We start from the raw sequence: 23,028 nt of genomic DNA, 5'->3' as shown, positions 1-23,028 counted from the left end.
TACCCATCAGCCTGGCTATGGGTGAGAAAGGTCTGGGTGTCAGCTGCAGGGTCTAGGAAAGCAATGAATGCAAGGTTTTAATTCTATAGGGATACACAAAGACACTTGGCTAGTTTGTAGTCATTTTCAGTGTTTCCAGCTGTTTTCAGCCCACAGGCCATATCTATTGTTTTGACACTATGCAAGTACTATGGTAATTTCAGCCAAACTTCCTGACCCCCTGTGCTGTCAGGATCTTAAAGCTGTCATGGAGCAGCAAGGGGGGGCCTGCCCCACAAGGGAAGGCAAGCCAGCAGTGGAGGGGCAATGTAGGGCAGTGACCTCACTGCTGAGGGTGCAGTCCCACAGCACCTGAAGAATAGGAGTGGGTCTGATGGCAGTAACCAGCTTCACACAACAGTTGTGTGATCACTGGACAAGTCCATGCGGATGAGGGATGTCCATGTCACACAAGGAAGTCAAATCATCAAGGCAAAGGCAGAATCAGACAGGCACAGGACTGAATTCCTGCAAAGCAGATTAGACAAGCACCAAGGGCAAGGACCTGGCCTTAAACACTGCCCTTGAGTCAAGGGTCTTGTGAGACTCCCAGGAGACTTCCCACATTTCTCTCACACAGGTCTTCCTCACTGACCAGCTGGATCCAAGGTCACCCAACTGTAGGCAGTCAAACCCCTTTGAGGACCAGGAGGAGAGCCTGGCAGTGCCTTCAGGATGCAGGCATGGAGCTGTCAGTGACCTCTGCACCAGGGACACCAGGAAACACTGGTGCTTGTAATCATCAGCATCACTGAGCCCCATCCTGAGCAGACTCCTGAATGAGCTACACAGTGGAGTTTCCCAGCCATCAGTGGGTACCCAGGAGGGCAGCCTCAGCAGGCTCAATAACCTCACGGCATCCCTGTGCTCACAAGCATCATGCACCTTTATGGCAGAAACATAACAGGTTTCTACATATTTACTGGGCTGACTGCGCTTCCACAGAACCAAAAGATACTCTAAAGAAGAGGCTCTGCACCACAGAGGAATATCCCATCAAATTTCCAAGGGAAGGAGCATATACTAGCCTGTCTTCCACTTTAGCTGCCAATGGGGAGTCAGTGAATGTGTGAATATAAACTTCTGATAAACTTCTGATCTTCCTCTCCAACATTTAAATAAAGACCACCTTTGCAAAATAATACTCTATATTGGAATATCCTTATAATTTTGCTCAGATAGTATGGCACAAAAAGATCTGTAGAGCTTTAGCACTACTGTTCCCCTCCATCTCAGCACAGCACTGGCTAAGACAGCAGAGCAGTTAAAATTGTAGTCTCCTGTTTATAAAAGAGGTGTAAACTATACGTTTTGATACTTTCAGTGCTACAGCATCATAAGATTAACTTGTTGTTTCAGAGTTTTCTTCAGTCCAAATTCAGATTCCTAGTGTGACAGTGTCACAAATGAGCAAAGTAATTTGAGAGGAAAGATACATAAAGAGGAAAGTTGATAGATGTGTTCCTGTCAGTCACTCTCTCACAATGGCCATGTCACAATTTCTGCTGAGTCACTGTTGATTAAGTTTTTGACATTATAGAATGTTCTCTGGGTCCCCTTCCAGAAGGGGAACACATAAAGCTAATAAATCAATCCACAACTTCAGCGAGTCTTTGATGAAAGGCTTCTACCCAGTGTACAGACTAGAGAAGACTGGGCAGTACAGCTGAACAAGAATGCTTTTCTTCACAAACATATGTTTCTTCACTTCAAATGTGCATGTCTGTTTTTCCACTGTTCTGAAACCATTCAAAACAACCCTGTAGTCCACATATTAAGGAAACTCTGTTAAACTGGAACCTTTACAGTCATTTTCTCGAATGTGATTTTTTTCTAGAGTCCATAAGCTTGGATGGTATTGTGAACAATTCAAAATTCAGTGAGACAGGAAAGTAGCACCTCTATGTTTCAACTTCATGCTTCTGCTTTCCCTCTACTATTCCTGGTGGGAAAAAAAATCTTTTGGCTTGGAAATAGTAATAATAACCAGCTTCTGCTCATGGTCTAACATTAGGAAGAAAAACAACCTCACAGAGACGCTATCAATTCTTCAGTAGTCAGGGTAATTATTACCAACAATTCATACCACAGCTAGCACAGCAAAACTCCCACTCTAACTGTATTTAACTTTTTTTTTTATTGAGGACAACAGACATCTTTTCTCATATCAAAGCCTGAAGAGGGAATTACCAACAAATTCTGGCACATAATCACGTTCTTTTAAAATACGCTATTATACATCATGAGATCCCTGAAACCAGAGAAGTTTCCATAAAATTCAGACCACATTATTTCAAAAGGTTTGGAGGGGAGGGATAAAAACAACAGTAAAAAAATGATAGTACCATTACAGTCAGCGGCAAATGGATTGAAAAAGGAAGCAGGAATACACTTGACAGTGCATTTCCTGAAATGCCAATCAAGACGCCATGTTGTGTAAAATGGTGTCTGCTTAAACTTTTAATAAAACTAGAAATCCTTACTGCTTATTTATTTAGTTGGATTGTTGCTATAGACAGAGTATGAAAAATATATTTATTGGATTACAAACAGAAAAATACACAGGAGGAAATTGAGTATGGAGTTTTGGATGTCTGACAGTGCTATTCACTTTGACATAACATGGATACTGAACAGGAATGAAGTTCCACTGGCAGTTGACTAAAAGGATTTAGGTGCACAAGGCCTAAGAAACAACATTAACTGAAAAAATTTTAAGAAACAATTTTGAAGGTAAGTGTTTAAATTAGACTTCTGGACAGAAAAGAAATACTGAGTTCTCATATGTATTATTCATTATACAAGTAGAGCATGATAGATTCTTTCCTCAGTTGAAAAAATTATAAAAAGTTGCTTAACTAAAAGTATAAATTTGCTTAACTATATCAAATGTAAAAGCATTTTTTTTCTTTGTAAAAAAGTGTTACATTTTACAAGAAGGAAACATTGTTTCACTGGCAGATGATGCTTACATCAGTGATATCATATTTCAAACTTTTCAGGGTTTCAGTAACAATGAAACAAACCCTTAAGATACAGATATAATCCATAATCAAGACATAAACCACAATACAGCATAGACATGACACATTACTCATGGTGAGGAAAGTATTGTAATATAAATAACTATTACAAAAATATGCAAAAATTATAGTTTAAGTCTTGAATTTACACTAAGGAATACCTCACAATGTTGTAAAAACCAATTCAGACTTTCTCTTGTCAATGGACAAAACAGTGTAGCTATACTGGGATGCCACTGTGCCTCAGGTACCTGTAACGAGTTTCAGTGATTCTGGTCTGGTAACAAGCTTAGACCTAACATGATAAGTGATTAACAAGCTGAACAGCCTCAGCTTTGTGTGATTTCCTCCACAGTAACACTGTTCAGTTACTCTGCAAAGTTCATAAAAACAGGCTTTCATAAACAAAAATTATCCCAGTGGCAACTATTCCACCATCCCAGTTTGCCACTTGTAGACAAGAATTCTTTACCGAGGAGGAAGGTGATATCTCCTCGAGTGTGGATGTCTTGATTCTCTACCTGGAGAGAGTAAGAGAGGAATTAAATACATTCAATGAACATTAAAGCAGAAAAACAAGGGCTTATTAAGATATAGTCTGCAAGAAAAGTTACATTTATACACATCTCAAAAAGTACATGTCCCTGTCCAGTTTGTGTGTAATTATGGATAGTATTCTGAGATCTTGGATAAAGTGCATGGTGGCTCTTCTTAAAACTCTTGGGTGACTGCAACTTTAAAACCTAGTCCAATTAACAGGTTGGGATAGTGAATCTCATCTGTGGCTGGTAGATTTGATTGTATGAATTTAGGTAAGGATAAAACACTGCTTAGAAGTAGACATATGCTATATTTACAAATATTTTCATACTGGTTTAAGTGTGCCTGTGCACAATACTGCTATAGTTAAAGAGTCCTATTAGTAAAGCAGTACTCACAATGTAAATTAAGTCTTTTCTCAGCACTGAAGTCCTACCAGGTCCCATTTACATTATGGTTCTACCAAAATCCTATTAATTAGAAACATGCTTGAAAGCAACACCAGTGTGGAAGACTTAACTAGGTATTATCAGCAGTAATGTGTTTTACAGTGTGCTAAGACTGAAGTGAATTTACCCTTTTGATGCAATTACATTCTGTGAAGAAACAGATAATTAACAGTGATTTCCACAGTTCTTAATGCTCAGTTTATTTTTAGGTTCTTATAGAACGAGTTAACATTGTGATGTAAAACAATGTATTAGTGGTCTTAACTTCTAATTAATGAAGTTTGTCTACCAATAGGGTATATGGGCTGTGGTGTGGTGTTACAGCCACAAACCTAAAATCCATAAATTATCAAACAAGGAATATTAAGGGAAAATCTACCTTCCTGAGGCTTAGATGTCTTGCTCTGAGTAACATGGATGTGCTTTTATCCATTTGTAACACCCAGCCAAGAAATTTAGGGAGAGAAGTTAAATGAATAAAATCAAACAAAAAAAAACCTTCCAACCCTCCCAAAATACACATACAAAAAAAGCCACAGCTGAATTCCCTGCACTCAAAATACAGCTAGAGGATGAGCTGCTTATTACAGCAGCTGGGTGGTTACTATTGACCATAAAATGAAGGATGCCTGAGTCCAGTTCTTGTTCTGCCTGAGAGGATTCAAGCCATCCTCTCAGAGAAATACCACTGCTTCTTGGGTTGATGCTTTCTTGTTGGAGCCACTCTTTCCGACTCTGGTGAAGCTGAGACATTGTCAGAGAATTCTTAAACATTAACTGATAAGAAAGAGCAAAGGCTGCCTAATCATTATGTACACTCCTGACACAGAAGATATGGGTCCCATGGTTACTGTTCCATTACTTTTTACTGCATTTAATCTTATGATTTATATAATAACAGTGTACCATGGAAAGGTACATAGAGGATGGGATAGACAGAGATCAGTAATATGACTAGGGACTTTTATCACATAAGCTACCATGAAGAGAAAATGGCTACTTTTTTGTTCTTTTTCTCTCTTTGGAGAGAAGCACATATAGCAAAGAAAACAGCTACATAGAGAAATAGCCCAAATACCTGTTCTAATATTAGCAAATTTAGGAAAAGAATTTTGTCAAAATGAGCCATGTCGGCAGATAACTTTAAAAGGAGCTCTAAAATATTGCAGGGCTCTTTTATAAAGACAGATGTATTTTTCCAATAAACCTGTTTTACTTATAAAACAGGTGATTTAACTGCAGTTATAGGATCATGTTTTAAGAGCGTCCTGAGGGTAAGAAGTAAGGCTAGTGTAGAAGAAGCCAAGATGTTTAAATAATGCTACTGAAAGACATTTATAACAAAGCAGCACAGTCACTGTAGAAAATACTTTGTGGAATAAACCTAGCCATAAGATCTCTGGAGTTGGTCAGAGATTATCTGACCCCTAAATACCAGGTCTCTTCAGATAATCAAGAACTGGTAACAATGATCAGTTTGGGTTTTGCTTATGGTCAGCATACATACTCAGTATTTTAGCTTTATATTTTACATAGACGATCAAAGAATATTATTTGTGAATCAAATGATAATATCTTACTCTGAAGCATTCAACAGTGGCAGCTGAAACACATTAAAGACTTCACCGTGTCTATTTATTATTTATATTTCCTAATCACATCAGCAATCTTTTTTGAAAACCTCACCTGGAAACATAAAAGCAATTCAGGTTCTGCAGACTTAATAAAATAATTTATGTTTCTTAGACACCTCTCTTCCTTTTGCTTAGTTTCTTTAATCTACATGTATGTGCTTTAACTCACAGTAATGAGGAAGTAAAATTGAATTAAGTCAACTCAACAGTGCTATCCACAGTGGTGTTTCACTGAAATATCTGTTCTTTTCAAGAAGTGAGACTGGTGAATGACTTAAGAATAATGCCAAGGCAAGACAGAATTTGCATTTGTATCACTTAGGCAGTGACCTGGAAGCAGAGACCCTGATCTAGAAAACCACTTAGGAATGTGTTTAACTTTATTCATATGCTTCAGTGTTTTGTTGAATTATGAACGAGATCTGCAGCTAAAGACTTCAGACACATTTCTGTGGAGCTGTGCCAATTTGTTTTAAGAGCTATTACAATTTTAAACACAGTTCATCTGAGACCAAGCATGAAAATTACAAATACCACATGAAGGCTTATTTCCCAGAACACTGTGAGTAGAAGATGACATGCAGATTACAATGCTACATGCCACCTCACCCTGCAGAGTTAGTTTTTGCAAGTGGCAATACACAACTGTGTAACTGATGCAAGTTTTGTTGCTGACTGCTGTAGGGTAACTGCACACATAAACATGACCTGTAGGTAGATACAGAACGTTACACAGGTGATATGGACAATTCCAAACCCACAAACATGTACCCATTTTTTACCTTGAGATTGCAGATGTCTTTGTGTGAACCCCCTCATCTGGTTCTGATATGGAGAAACATAATGACTTCTATGTGGCTGTTGGAACCTGGGATTAAAATCTCTTTGTTCTCTTCCTGAAAAACAGTATTCGCTAAGTGACTCTGACAGTATGTAAGATTAAATGAAGAAAAAGAGAGACAACATATTCTTTTTCAGGAAACAGTATTTCTTAGTTTTGTGCCAAAATACTCACGCACAATTACGATTTTTCCAAACTAAAGTCAGCCTAACAAGCATGGCTTTTGTCCTCATTTCCATCTATGCACATCATGATTACAAACTGTTAACAAGTGTATTTAAAAACCAGATCAAAATTTTATGACACAGATTCGGAGACTGCAGTCATTAAACCAAACAGAAATCTCTCTCCAAATTGGAATCATAAATCATAATTAAAATGGTTAAATATAGCTCTCAAGGAAAAGCAGATGCTACCAAGGTCTGGTATTACAAATCACCAACAGATATCCTCAAATTTGAGTGTCCAGCACGAGCTTATTGTAGAGCCATACCAGAAGTATTGCTGCCACATAATGCAAAGTACTGAACTAGCAGAAAATCATTCTGTCTGTTGTAATTTGCTCAAGGAATTCTGAAGGGCTAATGTTTATCCTCACAGACATTATAACTGATCAGGTATTAAACAAGTAATAAACATAACATGAGCATAAACACTGAAATTCAGTGTAAATTATTTCAAAGTCTCAAAGCCTCAACATTCAGGCTGATCTCTGATTGATGTTAAAAACCTTTTAGATTTTTTTTCCCCAAAAATCAGGCAGATCAGGAAGGGAAAACAAATTGGCAAACCGAGTTCTTTAGGAAACTGAGCCATAAAGCTGGGGGAAAAGAGCAAGATCTTCAACAAAAAAGCACAGTTCTTCAAATTGCCCAAAAGCTCTCTTCTATTTTGAAATATGTCAGCGAGTCCAATAAGAACTATTTCATCTTCAATGCCTCACTCAGACCTTCAACTATCAATGTTAAATAACTCTCCTGAGGGAATGAAAGAAAAAGCTGAGTCATTTAATTTCTCCTATAAAAATATCTTTAGTCACTGAATAAATAGTGATGTTTCTGTCAATGAATGATACTTACTGCATATATCTCACTAACTATGTACTTTGATGGAAATATTATTCTATGTAAACTTGGGTAATCAAATTCACAAATTGCTAAAGAGTGAAATATTTTCTTAGATCTATTCATTGCTTCTTGGAGAAAGAACTTAAAATTTACTTAGCATGATGGGCTGCCTATGTAATTGCTGCTGCTGTTGAAGGATAATTTAGCTCATCAATATATTAACTTTATTGAGAAAATTCACACAATGCCAACCTGTGTTAAATCCATTCCCTCTCGGTCTGCTCTGTATCGTTCTGTTCTTTGCCAGGCAAACCTTGCCAATGAGAGACTTCAGATTCTGGAAGGGTGTGTACAAGGACTCCTGCAGAAAACACAGTTAAAAATCAATGACTCTTCTGCTCTTCTTTCTTCAGGTGTGGCACAAATTAAACACATTAAAAACAACAATAAGACTTGTCTTAGCCATATTTGTGCACGCATGAAGGTGGTAGATCTGGTTCACACTTTTACAGGAAATAAAGTTTGAACATTTAATACTAAATGTGGATACTTGAAGGGATGAGTAAGGGTGCAGAAGAAATTCTTCCCCCTTTCTTAGTAAAGTATTTTTCTTTTCTCTGCTCACATCTGTAAATCCCTTGCTGTTCTATTCTATGACCTTGCACCTGTAGATATACTTAACTAGACTTCCATCAGCAATACCTCAGGCAGAGATGGTTAAAGCCTCAAGATAAGACTGATGAACCCATGGAAAACACATCAGTTGAAATCAGTCTCTTAATCTCATACATTAGAAACAAAACTTAACCCAAGAGTAACACATCTGCCCAACTCCTGACTGATAAAACATACCTAAGCCTAAAAAGAAACAGGGGACTTGAATTCAAGTGTTTACCTTGTGGTGTGATGAAAAATTCTACTGTCAAAAGGACAAGCTGAAGCTATTTAAGGATGCAATATTGAGAGATGTGATACATCCTTAACCTTCTCTGATTTCTGTGAAATTTGAAAAAGTGACAGATCTTAGAATGTATTTCTTATTTCCTGATTGGTACGGGGCATGTCGGATTTACTACACAATGAAGAGAATTAGAAAAAGAGAGATTTTAGAACAATAGCATAATTTGCGATTTTCATAAAATTGAGCTGATTTTTATAGGATGACAGTTCCTTTTTTAGGAGCAGGAAAGAGAGAAGATGAAAAGATAAGCTAAAAAATCTAATAGGTAGCAAGACCATGCAACTAGAGAGGTTTCTTAAATTAGAGGTAGAGTCTGACTCCCTGAACCTTGCTGAGAACTTCTCTAATACGTTTTTGAGTTAACAAACATCTTTAGAGAGACTTAACTAAAACCCATAGATTTTTTTAAAATTTTGTTTTACCACAAAAACTGGGTCCAGCCTGTGAAAAACACCCTGTTATGAGAAAAACCTTTCATTTTACTCTTGGGAGAATAAATTCAGAATGTATGGAGGTTGGATGAAAAGCAAGATCAGAAAAGAACAAAAATATAATTTATGTCAACCCCATGATGTAATTTGGTTTTAATTTAAAAAAAATCGATCATGAACATACTCATTAGTGAGAAGCACAAAAAAAAGGCTAATAAAGTGATAATATCATTGCCTCACTTCTTTATGAGACTATTATAGGCAATTTTCTATGTGGATAAACAAACTAATAAGATTACAGTTTTGAAAAACAGAACTAGCATAATATGATCTTAGCATAATTTTTTAAGAAAACAAGATGGCTCACTCTATTTTTATTCTTATCAGAAGCTGTCCATTTTTTTATCTTTAACAGCTGTTAGGCTGCAAAGAGCTGAGCTACACAAAATCTTGCCCACAAAAATATTAACTGTATTTAATGTATGCATTTTCTTCTTTTGGTATAAGAACCTGTAGGAAGCAAACCCTAAAATGTTCAAAATTTTTGACATACATGTAAATATTTAACCAGGATTGTATTTCCATTATAATTGTCAGAAACCTATTAACTGTATCTAAGCCTATCATATTCAAAAAAACACTAATTCTGAGATTGCCTCAAGTCCCTGAAATAATGTAACTGTCCAGATAATAGAGAATGGACCCTAAGAGTTAGGAGACAAGCATTGAACAACAAAAGAAATAACTTTTTCCTATTATTTTTCTTTCCCATAACAAAACATACCACGTAGAATAACTTTTTTCTGAATACTGTCACTACCACCAGATCAGATTTATGGTGCTCAAGGTTAGATTGTTAACAAACAAGTGCTGAAAGATCTTGGCTTCCAGCAGTACATTAAGCTCTGCCAGGAACTAAGTGCCATTTTTATTTATTGAAGTTGAACTTATAATAATAGGAAAAACCAATCACATATACTTGTTGCCTTGCCAGTGTTCCCAGCTAAACTGGCATCTCTTGGCAATTCTCCCCAAAACAGATTCTTGCCTCAAACTGATAAGCTGGAAAACTATTTTATTAGTCTGGGTACATATCTCTGCCATATATGTACCATAAAATTGTACCTAAAAAAGAAAAAGGTATTTAAACTACTCTAAAAGTTCACATAGCTAGAGTATTTTTCCTCACAACAGAACAGTTTATCTGGGGTTTGTTTAAAACAGAACATCAGGCTTTTAAAAACCCTAACCTAGATATTTCAGTTGACCAAGAATATTTCTAACTCTGTCCTAGGAAAGTAAGATCTTTCTTCATCTTCATTATAAAACAGAATAAAATAGAACTCCCACACTAACACAAGATTTTAAAATGTTAGCTAAAACATACTACATAACACATTTAAGAATACCTGTATCAATTAATATAAAAGTTGTACAGATTTAAATACGTATTGCCAAAGTTATCCACTAATCTGAATTCTACCCAAATGGAAAACAAGTATCAATTTCACAAAGATTTGGATACTTTTACATTTTCCCATTTATTCTTTAAACCCTCTATTGTTTTGCAAAAGTCCTGCATGAAATTCCTAGATGAACCATTAGCCCAATCCAAGATCTACTGAAATCAACAGACCAATTAATAGGAACCACAGGATTTAGATAGACGTTATGGTCCAAATCATATGATTCAACACATATGGAAAGGATTATTCTCCTCCTTCATGCTGAAAACATGTTCATTCCACCCACCCACAAGAGCTGCACTCCTCATTCCACACCAGCATGGTATGCTGGACACAAAATCACAAAAGAAAACCAGTTATACAAAAACAACTGGCATTGAATGCATGAGATTAAAATAAATCAAAACTGAAACCTTTACTTTAACTTCAAGTGATACATTCAGTAGCAGGTAGAAGCATTTCAAAGGTAAGATTTTTCAAAACCAATTAAATGATACAGGCTTTTCAGACACATAATTGAAAAAGACATATTAATTGAAAGTCTTTAGAGCTGCCTTCCCAGATGGGTACAGGTCTACCCAAGCATCTCTCCACATATTCTGTGCTGGTGGGGCATGAGACAGGTCTGGTTTGAGGCTTCAGCAGTGCATCAGTAAAGTCTAGCACTGAGTCTAGCTGACCCTACCTCTGAGCCTGGACATGATGGCACAGTGCAACGCACAGTCCCCAGCAGGACCCTGCTACCTCCTTGCCCAGATACATTTGAAATCATACTGGTCTTTTGGTAACACAGCATGCAGATCTTATAAATCTCCAGATTGTAAGATAAAGTGGGGCTGAGAACTAAATAAGTACTTAGAGTTACAGGGAGGTACATGGTGAGATTTTAAAAGAAATACTAATTTTTACCTATTCTTAAAGAATGAATCTTCTTCTGATTTCCAGTTCCTCTTTGAATTTGTCAAACCTTCATATCAAAAATTAGGTTCCTTAATGCCTTTAAAAATATCAGTCTTAAACACTTGTTTTTTAAAAGGCATTCTTAATATGTTGCTTAAAATCTTATGGGAGAAAGACCTCATCAATATCTCAGTACTAGAAAACTATTGTGGGCATTTTCATTTTTGAAATTGATAACTGTTTTCCTTCTATTATTTTCTGAGTAGTGGGAACAAAAATAAGGGTAAAATTACAGCTTCCTTCATAAGGCTTGATATTTCTACTTTTTTTAAAATTATTTTTTGTGGAGAGAATCAAAAAGGAATAAGAAAGAGAAGAAAAATACAAAGAAAGGGGAGCAGTGTAAACATGAATATTAAAACAACAAACAAAATGGACAGGTACATTTTTACAAAGACTGCAGAACTAAAAGGATGTGATTACTTACATTGCCTTCCAAAAGTTCTTCCATGGAGCAACCTCGGTGCGACTGCTGGTATTTTTCTTGAAAAAGTTTTCCATCAAACACTGCCCAAGGCATCAGATCATCCATCCTGAATGGAAAGCCACAGGCACTGTTGGCCATGAGCAAAGTCGTAAGGCCACGGATCAGGACAGCACCCAGATGTACAGCCCTGGAGTCTACCTGGGCAAGCTGTGAACACACACACAAAGGCAGGTCTCAGTAATCAGGAAATGTGAGTCATCTTACCATCATCTTACCATATAAACATGGAAATAGCACAGAAAATTATCAACTGTCCCAACGTTGTGACAATGATGGCCCTCTACTCCACAGCAGAATTTGCCTGAAGGTTCTGTATTTAGTTTTATTCATTAAAGGGAAAGAAGTGAATTTTAACAAATACGGCATCTCATTCAAATTTTTAAGACAAACACATTCAAAATGTAAATGGAAAGAAAAAATAAATGGCTCCATAGCACTTTTCAAGCATCAGCAGTTCTGCAGAAAAAAATGTTCTGTTAGCGGAATGCAAAAAATGAACTGGGAGTACAAATTGATATGTACAGTGATCCACTGACCTTCCAGAGTTTGCTTACCCCGGAAATGCTACAGCATTTAGAGACCATTTAAATTGCAGGATCTGACAGAACAAAGTTCATTGTATTCAAGCTTTTATTTTAAACACTCTAGAATTTCCTTTAACTGTAATCTGAAAGTCAAATTATTTCACTTCAACTTGGATGTATCCAGAAGAAATACTGGAATTGTGTGACAACATTTAGAAAATGCAAACTGAGAAGCTCAATAAGACAATTAAAACTCACAGCCAAAATAAGCTCCATGGGTGAATTTAACATCCTGTTGTGGCAGAGGAGAGCAAAATATAAAAACCTTGAATCCAGTATGGGGAAAACTCTGATTTTAAGTATTGTTCAAACAGTACAAAGCTCCTCAGTGGGCAATGCCTTTTCCAGTCTGTACCAAAGCTGTCTGTTAGGTTCAGGAGAGATTTATAACAGTGTGGTCATCAATACTGTAATCCATGGTAGCTGCTGTACCCTTACAGTATAAACTATACCAGACATGGAATAATATCCAAAACACTGCAGAACAGAAAGGGCAAAAAGTGACTCAAATTAGCTAGGACTCTTAGCCCTAGCTCCTGGAGGGCTGTGAACTGTTTGTCTGAAATGCAATGGAAAGGGTTGGCCACTATTACTACATCTTACACCTTGAAAGATCTCCAAAAGTCTTAAAGGCATGAACATACACCATCAGTGCCATATGTTTTAAAAAATGACAAGCAGTAGCAAAATCCATGAAACGTAGCAGTAATGAATCAGAGTTTTTCCTTCCTAAGCGCCGTATAACAAAATCAGGAAACCTTTGATAGCAATAAAGAGCTACAAAGCTTCTTCCAAAAATGAAAATCACAAATCATTTGGAGAATAGAACCAGACCCTGATGAAGGGGTTAGGTTTTCTGCACTATTATGCAATGAGCTAAATTCTGTTGCATAATTTGCCTAGGTGAAGCTGACTACTGTGATGGGGTTCTCCCTAACCACAGACAAGGGGCAGTACAGTTCTGTTAGGCTGCCTTGAAGATACAAGGTGCATCTCCACGGGCTGCTCTGTAAAATGCAAAAGGAAAAGAGGACTCAGATATGAAGATGAAGGCAGAGAGATGCCAGGCAGGGAGGTTCAGAGCCCTCTGGGAAGAATTTCTTCTGTCTCTAGCGATTCCTGGAAAGGCATCAGGCTAGCCACCAGGGCACTGACCCAACATGACAGTCAGTAGCTGAAATTCATCCAGTGCAGACAACTGGAGACAACCACTGACACCCAGACAAATGCAGACAACACAAGCTAATTTCACAGAATTGTACCATGATTCGGGTTGAAAGGGACCTTAAAGGTCATCTAGTTTCAAGCCTCTTGCCATGGGCAGGGACGTCTCCCACTAGAATTTGAGCAGTCATTTAGAAAATGAAAGGTCCATATTTTTCTGATTGTGACACTTCATATTTGAGTAAGGAGATTCTCCTCTGTCCTCCCTTTAAAATAAATGTATTTTCAGTAGGGGATCAGGGGACGAGTTTCAGGAAGTTATTGCCTCCAGATGCCAGCTACCATTTTGCCAGCTGAGACTAGTAACTACATGCACACTCATAACTCTTGCTCTGGCAAGTAAAGCAGGGGTTTGCAAACTGTTTAACAATGCTGAAGGGTACTTGAAAGAGGAATGTGGTTTAAGTGAACCAGCATTTGTACTAAAGTAAACTGCTAGAGTGCACACAGTCACTTACCATGTTGCAGCTGAGATTCTTACATTGCATTTACTAGATTGATTCTGATCACCAGATCAAATCTTAAGACCTGCTAAGGAAGTGTGTCCACATCATTTACAACCCTAGCTGTGTTCTTTTCAGTTAAACTTGAGATATATTGACCAAAAAGATAAGATCAAAATAATGTTGATGGTGACAGGGTGTACAATTAGAAGACTTCATTGTCTAGGGATATTAGTCCAGAACTTTCCTAAAGCACTGTAGTATCGGGGGGTGGAGGGTTTGCGTGTGTGTTTGTGTGTGAAGATATCAGGTAAGGCTTGGTGTTTTAATGGAAGTTAGTATGAGCAAGACCAATGCAAGAGCTATCAACAGTGATTTATTTATTTTTAATAGGACAGGAAATACATTCACTAAAGGGTAGTTTCTGTTTTCCATGTCTGGCAATGAAAACCAAAGAAAATGAAAGCACAGTGAGTCTGTAACAATGAGGCTGTGCACATGGCAAATCACAGAGTTGCCTTGTCATGGGAATCTTACAACTGCTTGGTGTCTGCAATGTTAAGACATCATGATGAGAAGTGGAAAATTCCAAAAGAAAAGAAGTCTTGTCTTGCAGGGCATTACACCCCAGAGATTACTTCCTTCCAGAAATTGTGTCTGTTCCTTTTACCATTTCTATAAACTCAGGACCCCTGAGTGAACCATGTGAGATATAGCCCTGTGATCTCGCTGCTGCTACTCCTACCACCAGCTGATGACATTTGTGAGAGAGACAGGGAATGTGTGAGAACTACTTCTCCTACACCTGTGCTGTGCCCCTGCTGCTGAGCCCACCAATGGCAGCTCCCCACCCTCTCAGCACTTGGGGAAAAAGGTAACTTTTTCCTATTTGGCAGCATTGACTGAAGACTAAGAACTCAAAAGTTCACAGTCCTCTAGCATCATTGCAGCACAGGTTGCTGATATCAGAGGCTTGATCTGAACTGGGTAAGCTACTTGAAAAGAGCAAGAGAAGTGCTACAGCATCCACAACACTATGTATAAAGTCTTTTTCTAACAATTTCAGAAATCTCTTTGCTAGAAGACTTACAGATTTATCTCATATCACTGAGTTCAGGCCAATCTCTGTGGTTATGTGCATGTGCATTGATGACAGAAAGAGGCTTGGCAGGGTGGAAGGTGTTTGCTCACAGCAGTACTTTGCAAGTCTAGAGTGAGAGACTGCACATCCTGCTGAATAGTTTTAACTTACAGGAAGAGAAGATACATGGATCTTGTATACAAAATGCAAATTTCCAGTTCAAGTTTCATCTAATGAAATAAAAATTAAAAAAATAATCAGTACGTAAAAATGCCTTTATGTTTTAAGGAAATACTATTAGTCCTCTGACTCTTTGTAGATTCACAAGGGATTTTTTGATAGAGGTGTAAATATTATACTATGTATTTTGAAAGCTGCACAAACTATTTCCAAGAGTATACTACAAAAACTGTCCTTCAACTGATTAGAGTTTAAAGGCTTCAAATTCTGTCAAAATGATACATAAATTCTATGACAGTTGAAATGTGAGGGCAAGTATCTGCACATGCCAGATGTCAGCAGACACAGCAAAGCCATCTCACCATCTGAATTTCTTGATACCAAGGAGAAAAGGTATGATGACAATTTCACAGTTTCACAATTTGTGCTACTTTACATGTCCTCTGTACCTCAATGTACTAAATACAACATTTCATTTAAAAACTAGTTCCTTTAATAGGATTTTCAACAACATTCTGAGAATGCTCTTTTTCAATGGAAAAAGTCTGTATTAATAATTGTTACTTAGGTAGAGTTAACTTTTTTCCTGTTCTGTTGCCTTCTTCCTGTAGTGAAGTCAAATACAGAAGATATGACTTGCTAATATTTTGACATAGAAATTTGAAAAGAAAAAGCTTTAAAATTACCTAAGGCATTTCTCCCACTCCCCCCTTCCCCACCTTTCTCCCCACCTTTCTCACCCACCTACAAAAGAATATACCTGTTTTTGTGATAAAAGGGAAAACATAACACTCAAGGACAGGTTAGTATTTGATGATTCCTGGTTAAAATGTATCAATTCAATAACAATAGTTACAAATCAATGTAATTTGTCCCATGCAATAAACTGCTGGAATTCAAGTGGTAGTGATCAAAATCTGTGTCCTTGTCTAGTTTAACCAGTTCCTTTTAGATCCATTTGAACTCAGTCGGTATATTATCAGTATTACTGCTCCTTTCATTAACTCCCCCAGCAGCCACCTGTATCTTAAATGATCAAATATTTAACCATAGGCAATTTGTGCTTGAGCAATAAAGGCAGCAGGTAGATCCTATCTCAGGAACTTGTCATTAAAACAGTAAGGCTTAGTTTTGCCTGAGAGCACTAAGGCACAGTGTGTTCTAAATATAGAGAGATGAAAGCTCAGCTGATGACAAGTCTTAGCAATGGAAAGCATCACTAAACAACCTCAACCCAAAGACAGAGACCAGATTGTCCTGACTTCAGCCATTAGTATAAATTCCCAGTAGGAGTTGGCAAAGGATGTTAAAGCCCCTGCACACTGGTGCTCTCTATTCTCTGTTCTTGAGAAAAAGATAACCTAAACTGATGTAATGTTGGTAAATTACAGGAGTGTCACCCTGCAGAGGTGGGCTGGTGAAATAGTGCATTTACTAGGCATCAGTCAGCTTTAAGCAATAAGCTGCTGGGCCCTGTCAAACTGAGGGGGGAGAGGAGCACCAGTATTTTGAAAACAGACTAAAGTTTATTCTGATAAAAGATTACAGCTTAAATTAAGCTCTTCCTGCTTAAACAAGGTGTGTGCAAAGGAAAATGGGTATTGAAAAGAAATCCTATGAAGGCATCGGCTGCAACAGAAACTAGAAAAACCAGTTTTTAAACACTTCTAAGACTTTGAAGTAAATATTTAGCTGTAAACAACCCAATTGTTTAGTATTTATATGTTCAGTAAAGTTTATTTACTGGGTTTATCAGGACTTTGTTGTAAAATGATACTTCTCTGTGGAACAACACTCATATTTACATTAAGTCAAAACCATTACTGACGTAAAGTAAAAAAAAAAAAAATAAAAATTGCTTTACCATTAAGCACTCTACAAATAATAACACAAAAGTACTACTGCTAATGAATTTACGACTAGAAAAAAATTTCCTTCAGCTCCAAAAAGATTACATGTCATTTCTTGTTTAATTTTCAGAAACAGTTGCCTTTATCAGAACTGTTAATCATATCCACAAAAAACCTCAGCATAAGTGACACTTCTGTGATAATGAATTTCACAATTAAAGTTTAGTCCTCTCAGCTTATTTATTCAGTTCTGCAATGGACAGCACATTAATACCTGCAGAAAGAGTGAAATAACATTACTTCTCTTATTTTAGCCATAACTGCTCAACTCTGATCTAAAGTGCTAGTGACAGTCCACAATACCTGTGACATCTACAGAATGTTGACATTAATTTTGGATTATAGTTACCAGGCTAATCATCTGACTGTAGCCCAGCCAGCAGCCATGTCCCTTCTACAAAAGTGAATGGATTCATGTGGATTTTAATTTTTAGAGTCTTAAATATTTGCTCATGTTTTTGGTGACATACTTACCCTCGAACATCCTCACCTCTCCATCACATAGATAATATTGAATTAAATTGGTAGGAAAATACGTTTTATTTTTTTGGGACTCCAAAAATTCTTGTAGCCTGTAGCAATGTCTCCCTTTCACATGGATACCCTAATAAAAATGATGCCACAATAAAGTTTCATCCTGTTGGCAACTTAGAGTGCCTTCTCCATCTTCCCTGATGTCTATTTAAAACAACCAGCAGTAAGTATTGCTCTCCCAGACGCCTAACATTTCTGTCAAATGCAGATGAAATTGGCCAACACATTAAAACGTTATTAGGGGACACAGAGAAAAAAATTAGACAACATGCAAAAGGTCACTTCTCTCCCAGTAACTTTCCTTTGTAAGCCTTCAAATACCAAACTTTTTCCACTCTTACTTTCTGACACTCACTATATGTTTCTGTATTCTACTCTACCCTGTCTAGCTCCATTACCAAAATTTTCAAAATGAGGGTCTTCATTTGCTGCTCCCTCATCCTGCCCATACTCCTGACCTAAGACCCCCTCTCTTAAGCTGTTTGAGTTTATATTTCTTAAGGGTCTGATTTATTTCCTACTGAAACCAATAGAAAGATTGGTGAATTTCAGCAAAATTACATCAGGCAAAATTTTGCATATCTGAAGCACTGCAGCTTCCAGAAACATTATCACAACTGTTATTCATGTCATAAGCTCTTCAAATAAAACTGTCATTGAACCAAGATAGCTTGTGTAGAGCATTTCAGTAAAGCAAATATTGTTTGCCAGTGCAATATAGGTTTTGTTGTTTGTTTTGGTTTTTTTTTTTTTCTCCTTGGGTTTCTTTGTATTGCAAAGCAGCTGCACAATAAGATTGTTGATACTGCGGTTCACCCTTTGAAGTGATATGGTCCACAGTAAACAGTTCTGGCTAAGGAATTTTCTAGGTGTTAAGTCCACAGGTTGAGGAGGAAAAGAAGAACTTGTCTGCTTCTATTTCATGACAATCCCAAGCTCCAAGACAAATCAAATGAGTCATGCAGCAGCATTTCAGATGACCTGTGAAGGGAACTGACAAACTGTAACCTGTGATCTGGTATGTTCAAGGTATCAGGATTTCATTTGTAACTAAGCTACAATAGAGTATCCACTTCCAGAACACCTATTCCTTTCAAAATGGAAAATTGCCATACACAGGGTGAAAGCTGCTGCCTTTTGGCACAAGAAGGCCAACCCTGTCCTATGGTTTAGATGAATACATACAGAGAAATTAGAGAATCTTTGCTTGGTAAATACAGCTGTTGCAAAAAGATGGTCTTCTGAGCTATTCAAGAACTGACTACATACTTAGGTTTTAATGAAAATAAAATTATTTACAGGTAGTATTCTACATTTTCTAGTATTAGCACTGTATTGGAGCAAAATAAAAATAAACAGGGAAAGAGTTTATGTGAGAGTAACTTGGCCATTTTAAAAGACTTATTGAATACAGAGAAGAATGCTCTTTTAAAGAAAATGCATGCTCTGCAATAAGCCAAACTCTGGCATTGCAGCCCTTCAGCCCATCACAGTCCTTCAGGACTCTGCAAGCACTTTGCTGATAACATTTCAGCCTCAGGAACTGATTTGCAGCCATTTTAAAACAAAGGGTACCTTTTTTTTTTTTTTAATGCAGAAGGTGCTGTGCCAAAATAAACTTCCTGCAGAACAACACTATGCTTTCAGCCTCCTGTAATTGAAAAATACTACTTACCATTGCTCCTAGCCTGAACTATTCCTCTATTGTACTGAAGCCTCAGGGTACAAATACAACATACAATTGTATGATTTTGCTAGAAAGTTAAAAGGACTGAGCAGGTTGAGGGATGGATTTTTAAAAGTATATTGGCAGAGCTCTGCTTTTATTACATTCAAAAGTAAAGCTCTCATTGAGGAACTTTCAGAACTCAAGTGCTAGCATAGTAACATTTTCTGCCAAGATGTGTTTGTGTATTCTATACAGAGAGAGTATATAGAAAACTACTGCTAAATAGGAAAAGATACTTAGGTATGCATTATCTGTCCTTGCTAAAACCAATACCTATACTTGACAAGGAACTGAAAATGTCTCTTCTTTTAAATCTATCAGGGTAATATATAGCAGTCTAGATGAATGCAATACACCTTTTTACTTAATGTGCATAATGTGACACTAGACATGCTGATGAGATTATTAAACAACTAACTAAATTTCTCCATAAATCACTAATCACTAATTTTCTTTGGAGGTTATACACAACTACCTTTACACAATCGGTGTTTATTGTCCCTGTATGCTCTTTCCTCACCTGTAACACTGGGATTAGAATGTCTTAACAAGTGATGATGTCTTGAGATGCTAAAAAACAATGCTGGTAAGGCATATTATAATGTACTTTTATCACTTTTCTCTTAACACAGCTCCATTTCTTTATAAAAGTTCCTTCAACCATATCTCAGCTGTTTCTTAGTGAACATCAAATGAAATAACCCCAAAACAGATGAAGGGGAAGAGAATACTTGTATGACAACAATATTAATGTTAACATATTAAAAGTTTACATTTACACAGAACTTTTGTCTAAAAAACTTACATTAGTGAGACTACTGCTGCATGACTGTTACAAGCAACAACTAAAATACAAGAAACAACTGAACAATTAGACCAAACTCATAGGAGAAGCAACAGATAGGAACTAGACACTGTCTTGACTTTTAACCCCTGAACAATGGCCATGTCAATCAAGGGTACAGTTGAAAAGAAAGGGAACAAATCAGTTCTTGGTTACCCTTGCTGTTTCTGATATCTTCCAGATGAACATTTCTACTACAGTGATTTGAAAACCTCTAGTAATCCACTAAAGCACTGTAACCATATGCCTAAAAATGTCTCCACCTCTATCTAAAGTGGCTCATTTCAGAAAACACTAGTCTTCTCTGAAGCTGCACACAGCCATCTGCTCTGCAGGGAAAGCCTGGACAGATGTGCAGCTCGCATTCCTGCTCAGGCGTGACAGAGGCGCGCGGGCAGGTGCGGGCGGCCCTGAGCAGATGACGGGCAGGTGCGCGCGTGCCACCGCTTCCAACAGCTCCATTCCCTCCCCGCTCCAGCCCCTGGATGTCACCTGCCTTGGGGACACAGGTCAGCCCTCAAAGGCAGTGGGGAGCAACCCCACCTACGCCATGCAAACACCACCTCTGAGCCACGTGGGCTGCTCGCTCCTATTGAACTCAGAAGTAAACGTACACTTTGACCAGCACAAGCTTGGCAGGAAAATGTCAGTTGATACCAGAAATATTTATTTTCCCCTCTCTATAATAAGTTATCTCTGGCTTTTTCAAAGTTGTCAGTTTGCTTGATATTTTGGGAGAGCTTTATTACCCTCACTACTAATAACCATGTTTCACTTCCTGCAATATTATTGGGTATGGATTAAAAATTAACAGCAATTTTGTTATCTGAAATTCCAGAGTGTCTTTTACCTTAAGCATCCTGAAATACTTTTTAAGCTATATGCAGTCTAAAAGCAATTTATAACTGAAATATTGCTCCTATTTCCATGTTGAAACCTTGCTAATTATGAGCTACAGGACAGTAAAGGGGAAAACTCACAGAAACACACAGCAAACTTACACAGTTATGCAGAAAAATGCAAGACCATCTTCCACAAAGGAATAAAAATCCTCTTTTTAAGACCCTTGCTCAAAACCTAGTGCAAGATTTTCTGCCTGGGCAAGCAGAATCCATCTAAACAAATGAATATTTTTCATGAAGTAGAAGAGATGACCTACAACTCAGCTCTCTACAGCTACCTAAAAGGAGGCTGTAGTGAGGTGGGGGTTGGTCTCTTCTGCCATGCTTCAAGTGAAAGGACCAGAGAAAAATGGCCTTAAGCTGCACAAGGACAGATAAAGATTAGATAACAGAAATTTTTTTCATTGCAAGAGTGGCGAGGCACTGGAGTAAGTTGCCCAGGGAGGTGGTGGTGTCACCATGTCTGGAAGTGTTCAAGAAGCACCTGAAGGTGGCACTTGGGGATGTTCTTTAGGTGATCTTGGAGGTCTCTTCCAACCATGATAATTCAGTTATGCTGTGGTTTCTATTTGTGCCAATTTTATATAATGGAATTTTACACAGCTATGTGAATTCTGGTACTAGGGCTCACATCAACTGCAAAAAATTTTCAGGGAAATAGACCCTGATACTAATAAATATGCCAAATTTTGCAAAGAAGAAAATGGGGAGAGTGGGGCAGAACACCAACCCTTGTCTGCAAGTTGAATAGGTTAGTTAAGCCTAAGGTTTCTTTTTAATAGGCTTATAAACCAACAACAGCAAAAAAGGTAGAGCTAATTGTCAGTGGACTAAGAAAACTTCCTTCAGAACTTCAAAAGATGCTTATGAAAATAGCCACAAATTTAGAGATGGGTCTTTGAAAAGTGATGTAAGCACTGAGTAACTACAGCTCCTGAAACATAATTCTATTTGCACTAATGCTTGACCCATGTAAGTGCAGTGGAACTGTTCTGTGTGGACTGGTTCATCATTTAAGACTATATTGAGTATGAGAAGAATATTTCTAATTTTGAACAGGGACTGAACCAATCCCAACTTGAAATCACATCCCATACTGCTGCACTTCAGTTCCAGATTAGCCCAGAACATTGAGGAAACCTAAAGACCACAGATGAGAAAACGGGCTGGGAAGCAATGCCAAGATCAGCAAATCACCTCAATCCCTCCTGTTATCTACCACCTGCCAGTTACAATCTTGCCTATAATTTTTAAAAATCTTTTGACAGATGCAAATTTTGAGGGAATATAAACTCTGATTCAGTAAAGCATCTGGGAATGCACTCAAATTCCATTTGAGCTAATACTAATTCACATCACAGAAGCAGGTCCTTCATATATAAGAAGGGTTTATCCCTAAGATCTTTACAATATTCTTACTTGCATTTTATCTTTTACTCAATCCAATGAGACTTCAATCAAATATTAATTAGAAAACAGTCACACAAACACAATAAACATACACTCCCTGGGGGGAAAAAAGGATTTTTTTCAACGATCATATTTTGAAAAATACAGATAGCTCAAAAAGGCTGTTTGCTGTCTGTTTGAAAAATATCACACACAAATATCACATTTTCAAATATCACATTTGAAAAAATATATCATGGTGTTGACAAACATAGCTTGGCTTGTCAACATATCAGGAGATTGAAATTAC

The 23,028-nt window shown here is 37.4% G+C and overlaps 1 protein-coding gene across 2 annotated transcripts in view; it reads right to left on the bottom strand.

Annotated features, from left to right (window-relative positions):
* The window catches only part of FAM120B (family with sequence similarity 120 member B), a 70,261-nt gene that overhangs the window by 17,679 nt on the left and 29,554 nt on the right, over window positions 1-23,028 (bottom strand). For both annotated transcript variants that reach the window (XM_083857696.1, XM_083857695.1), the window contains exons 7-10: window positions 11,839-12,045; window positions 7,846-7,954; window positions 6,468-6,581; window positions 3,535-3,583 (exon numbers count right to left, since the gene is read on the bottom strand). In XM_083857696.1, coding sequence (XP_083713822.1) covers window positions 3,535-3,583; window positions 6,468-6,581; window positions 7,846-7,954; window positions 11,839-12,045 — 479 coding nt within the window. The remainder of the gene's footprint in view (window positions 1-3,534; window positions 3,584-6,467; window positions 6,582-7,845; window positions 7,955-11,838; window positions 12,046-23,028) is intronic.

Source organism: Zosterops lateralis, assembly GCF_965231275.1.
Source record: "Zosterops lateralis genome assembly, chromosome: 3".
Taxonomy (NCBI): Eukaryota; Metazoa; Chordata; class Aves; order Passeriformes; family Zosteropidae; genus Zosterops; species Zosterops lateralis.
The sequence above is the reverse complement of the archived record's forward strand: the minus strand, read 5'-3'. Positions and strand labels throughout refer to the sequence as shown.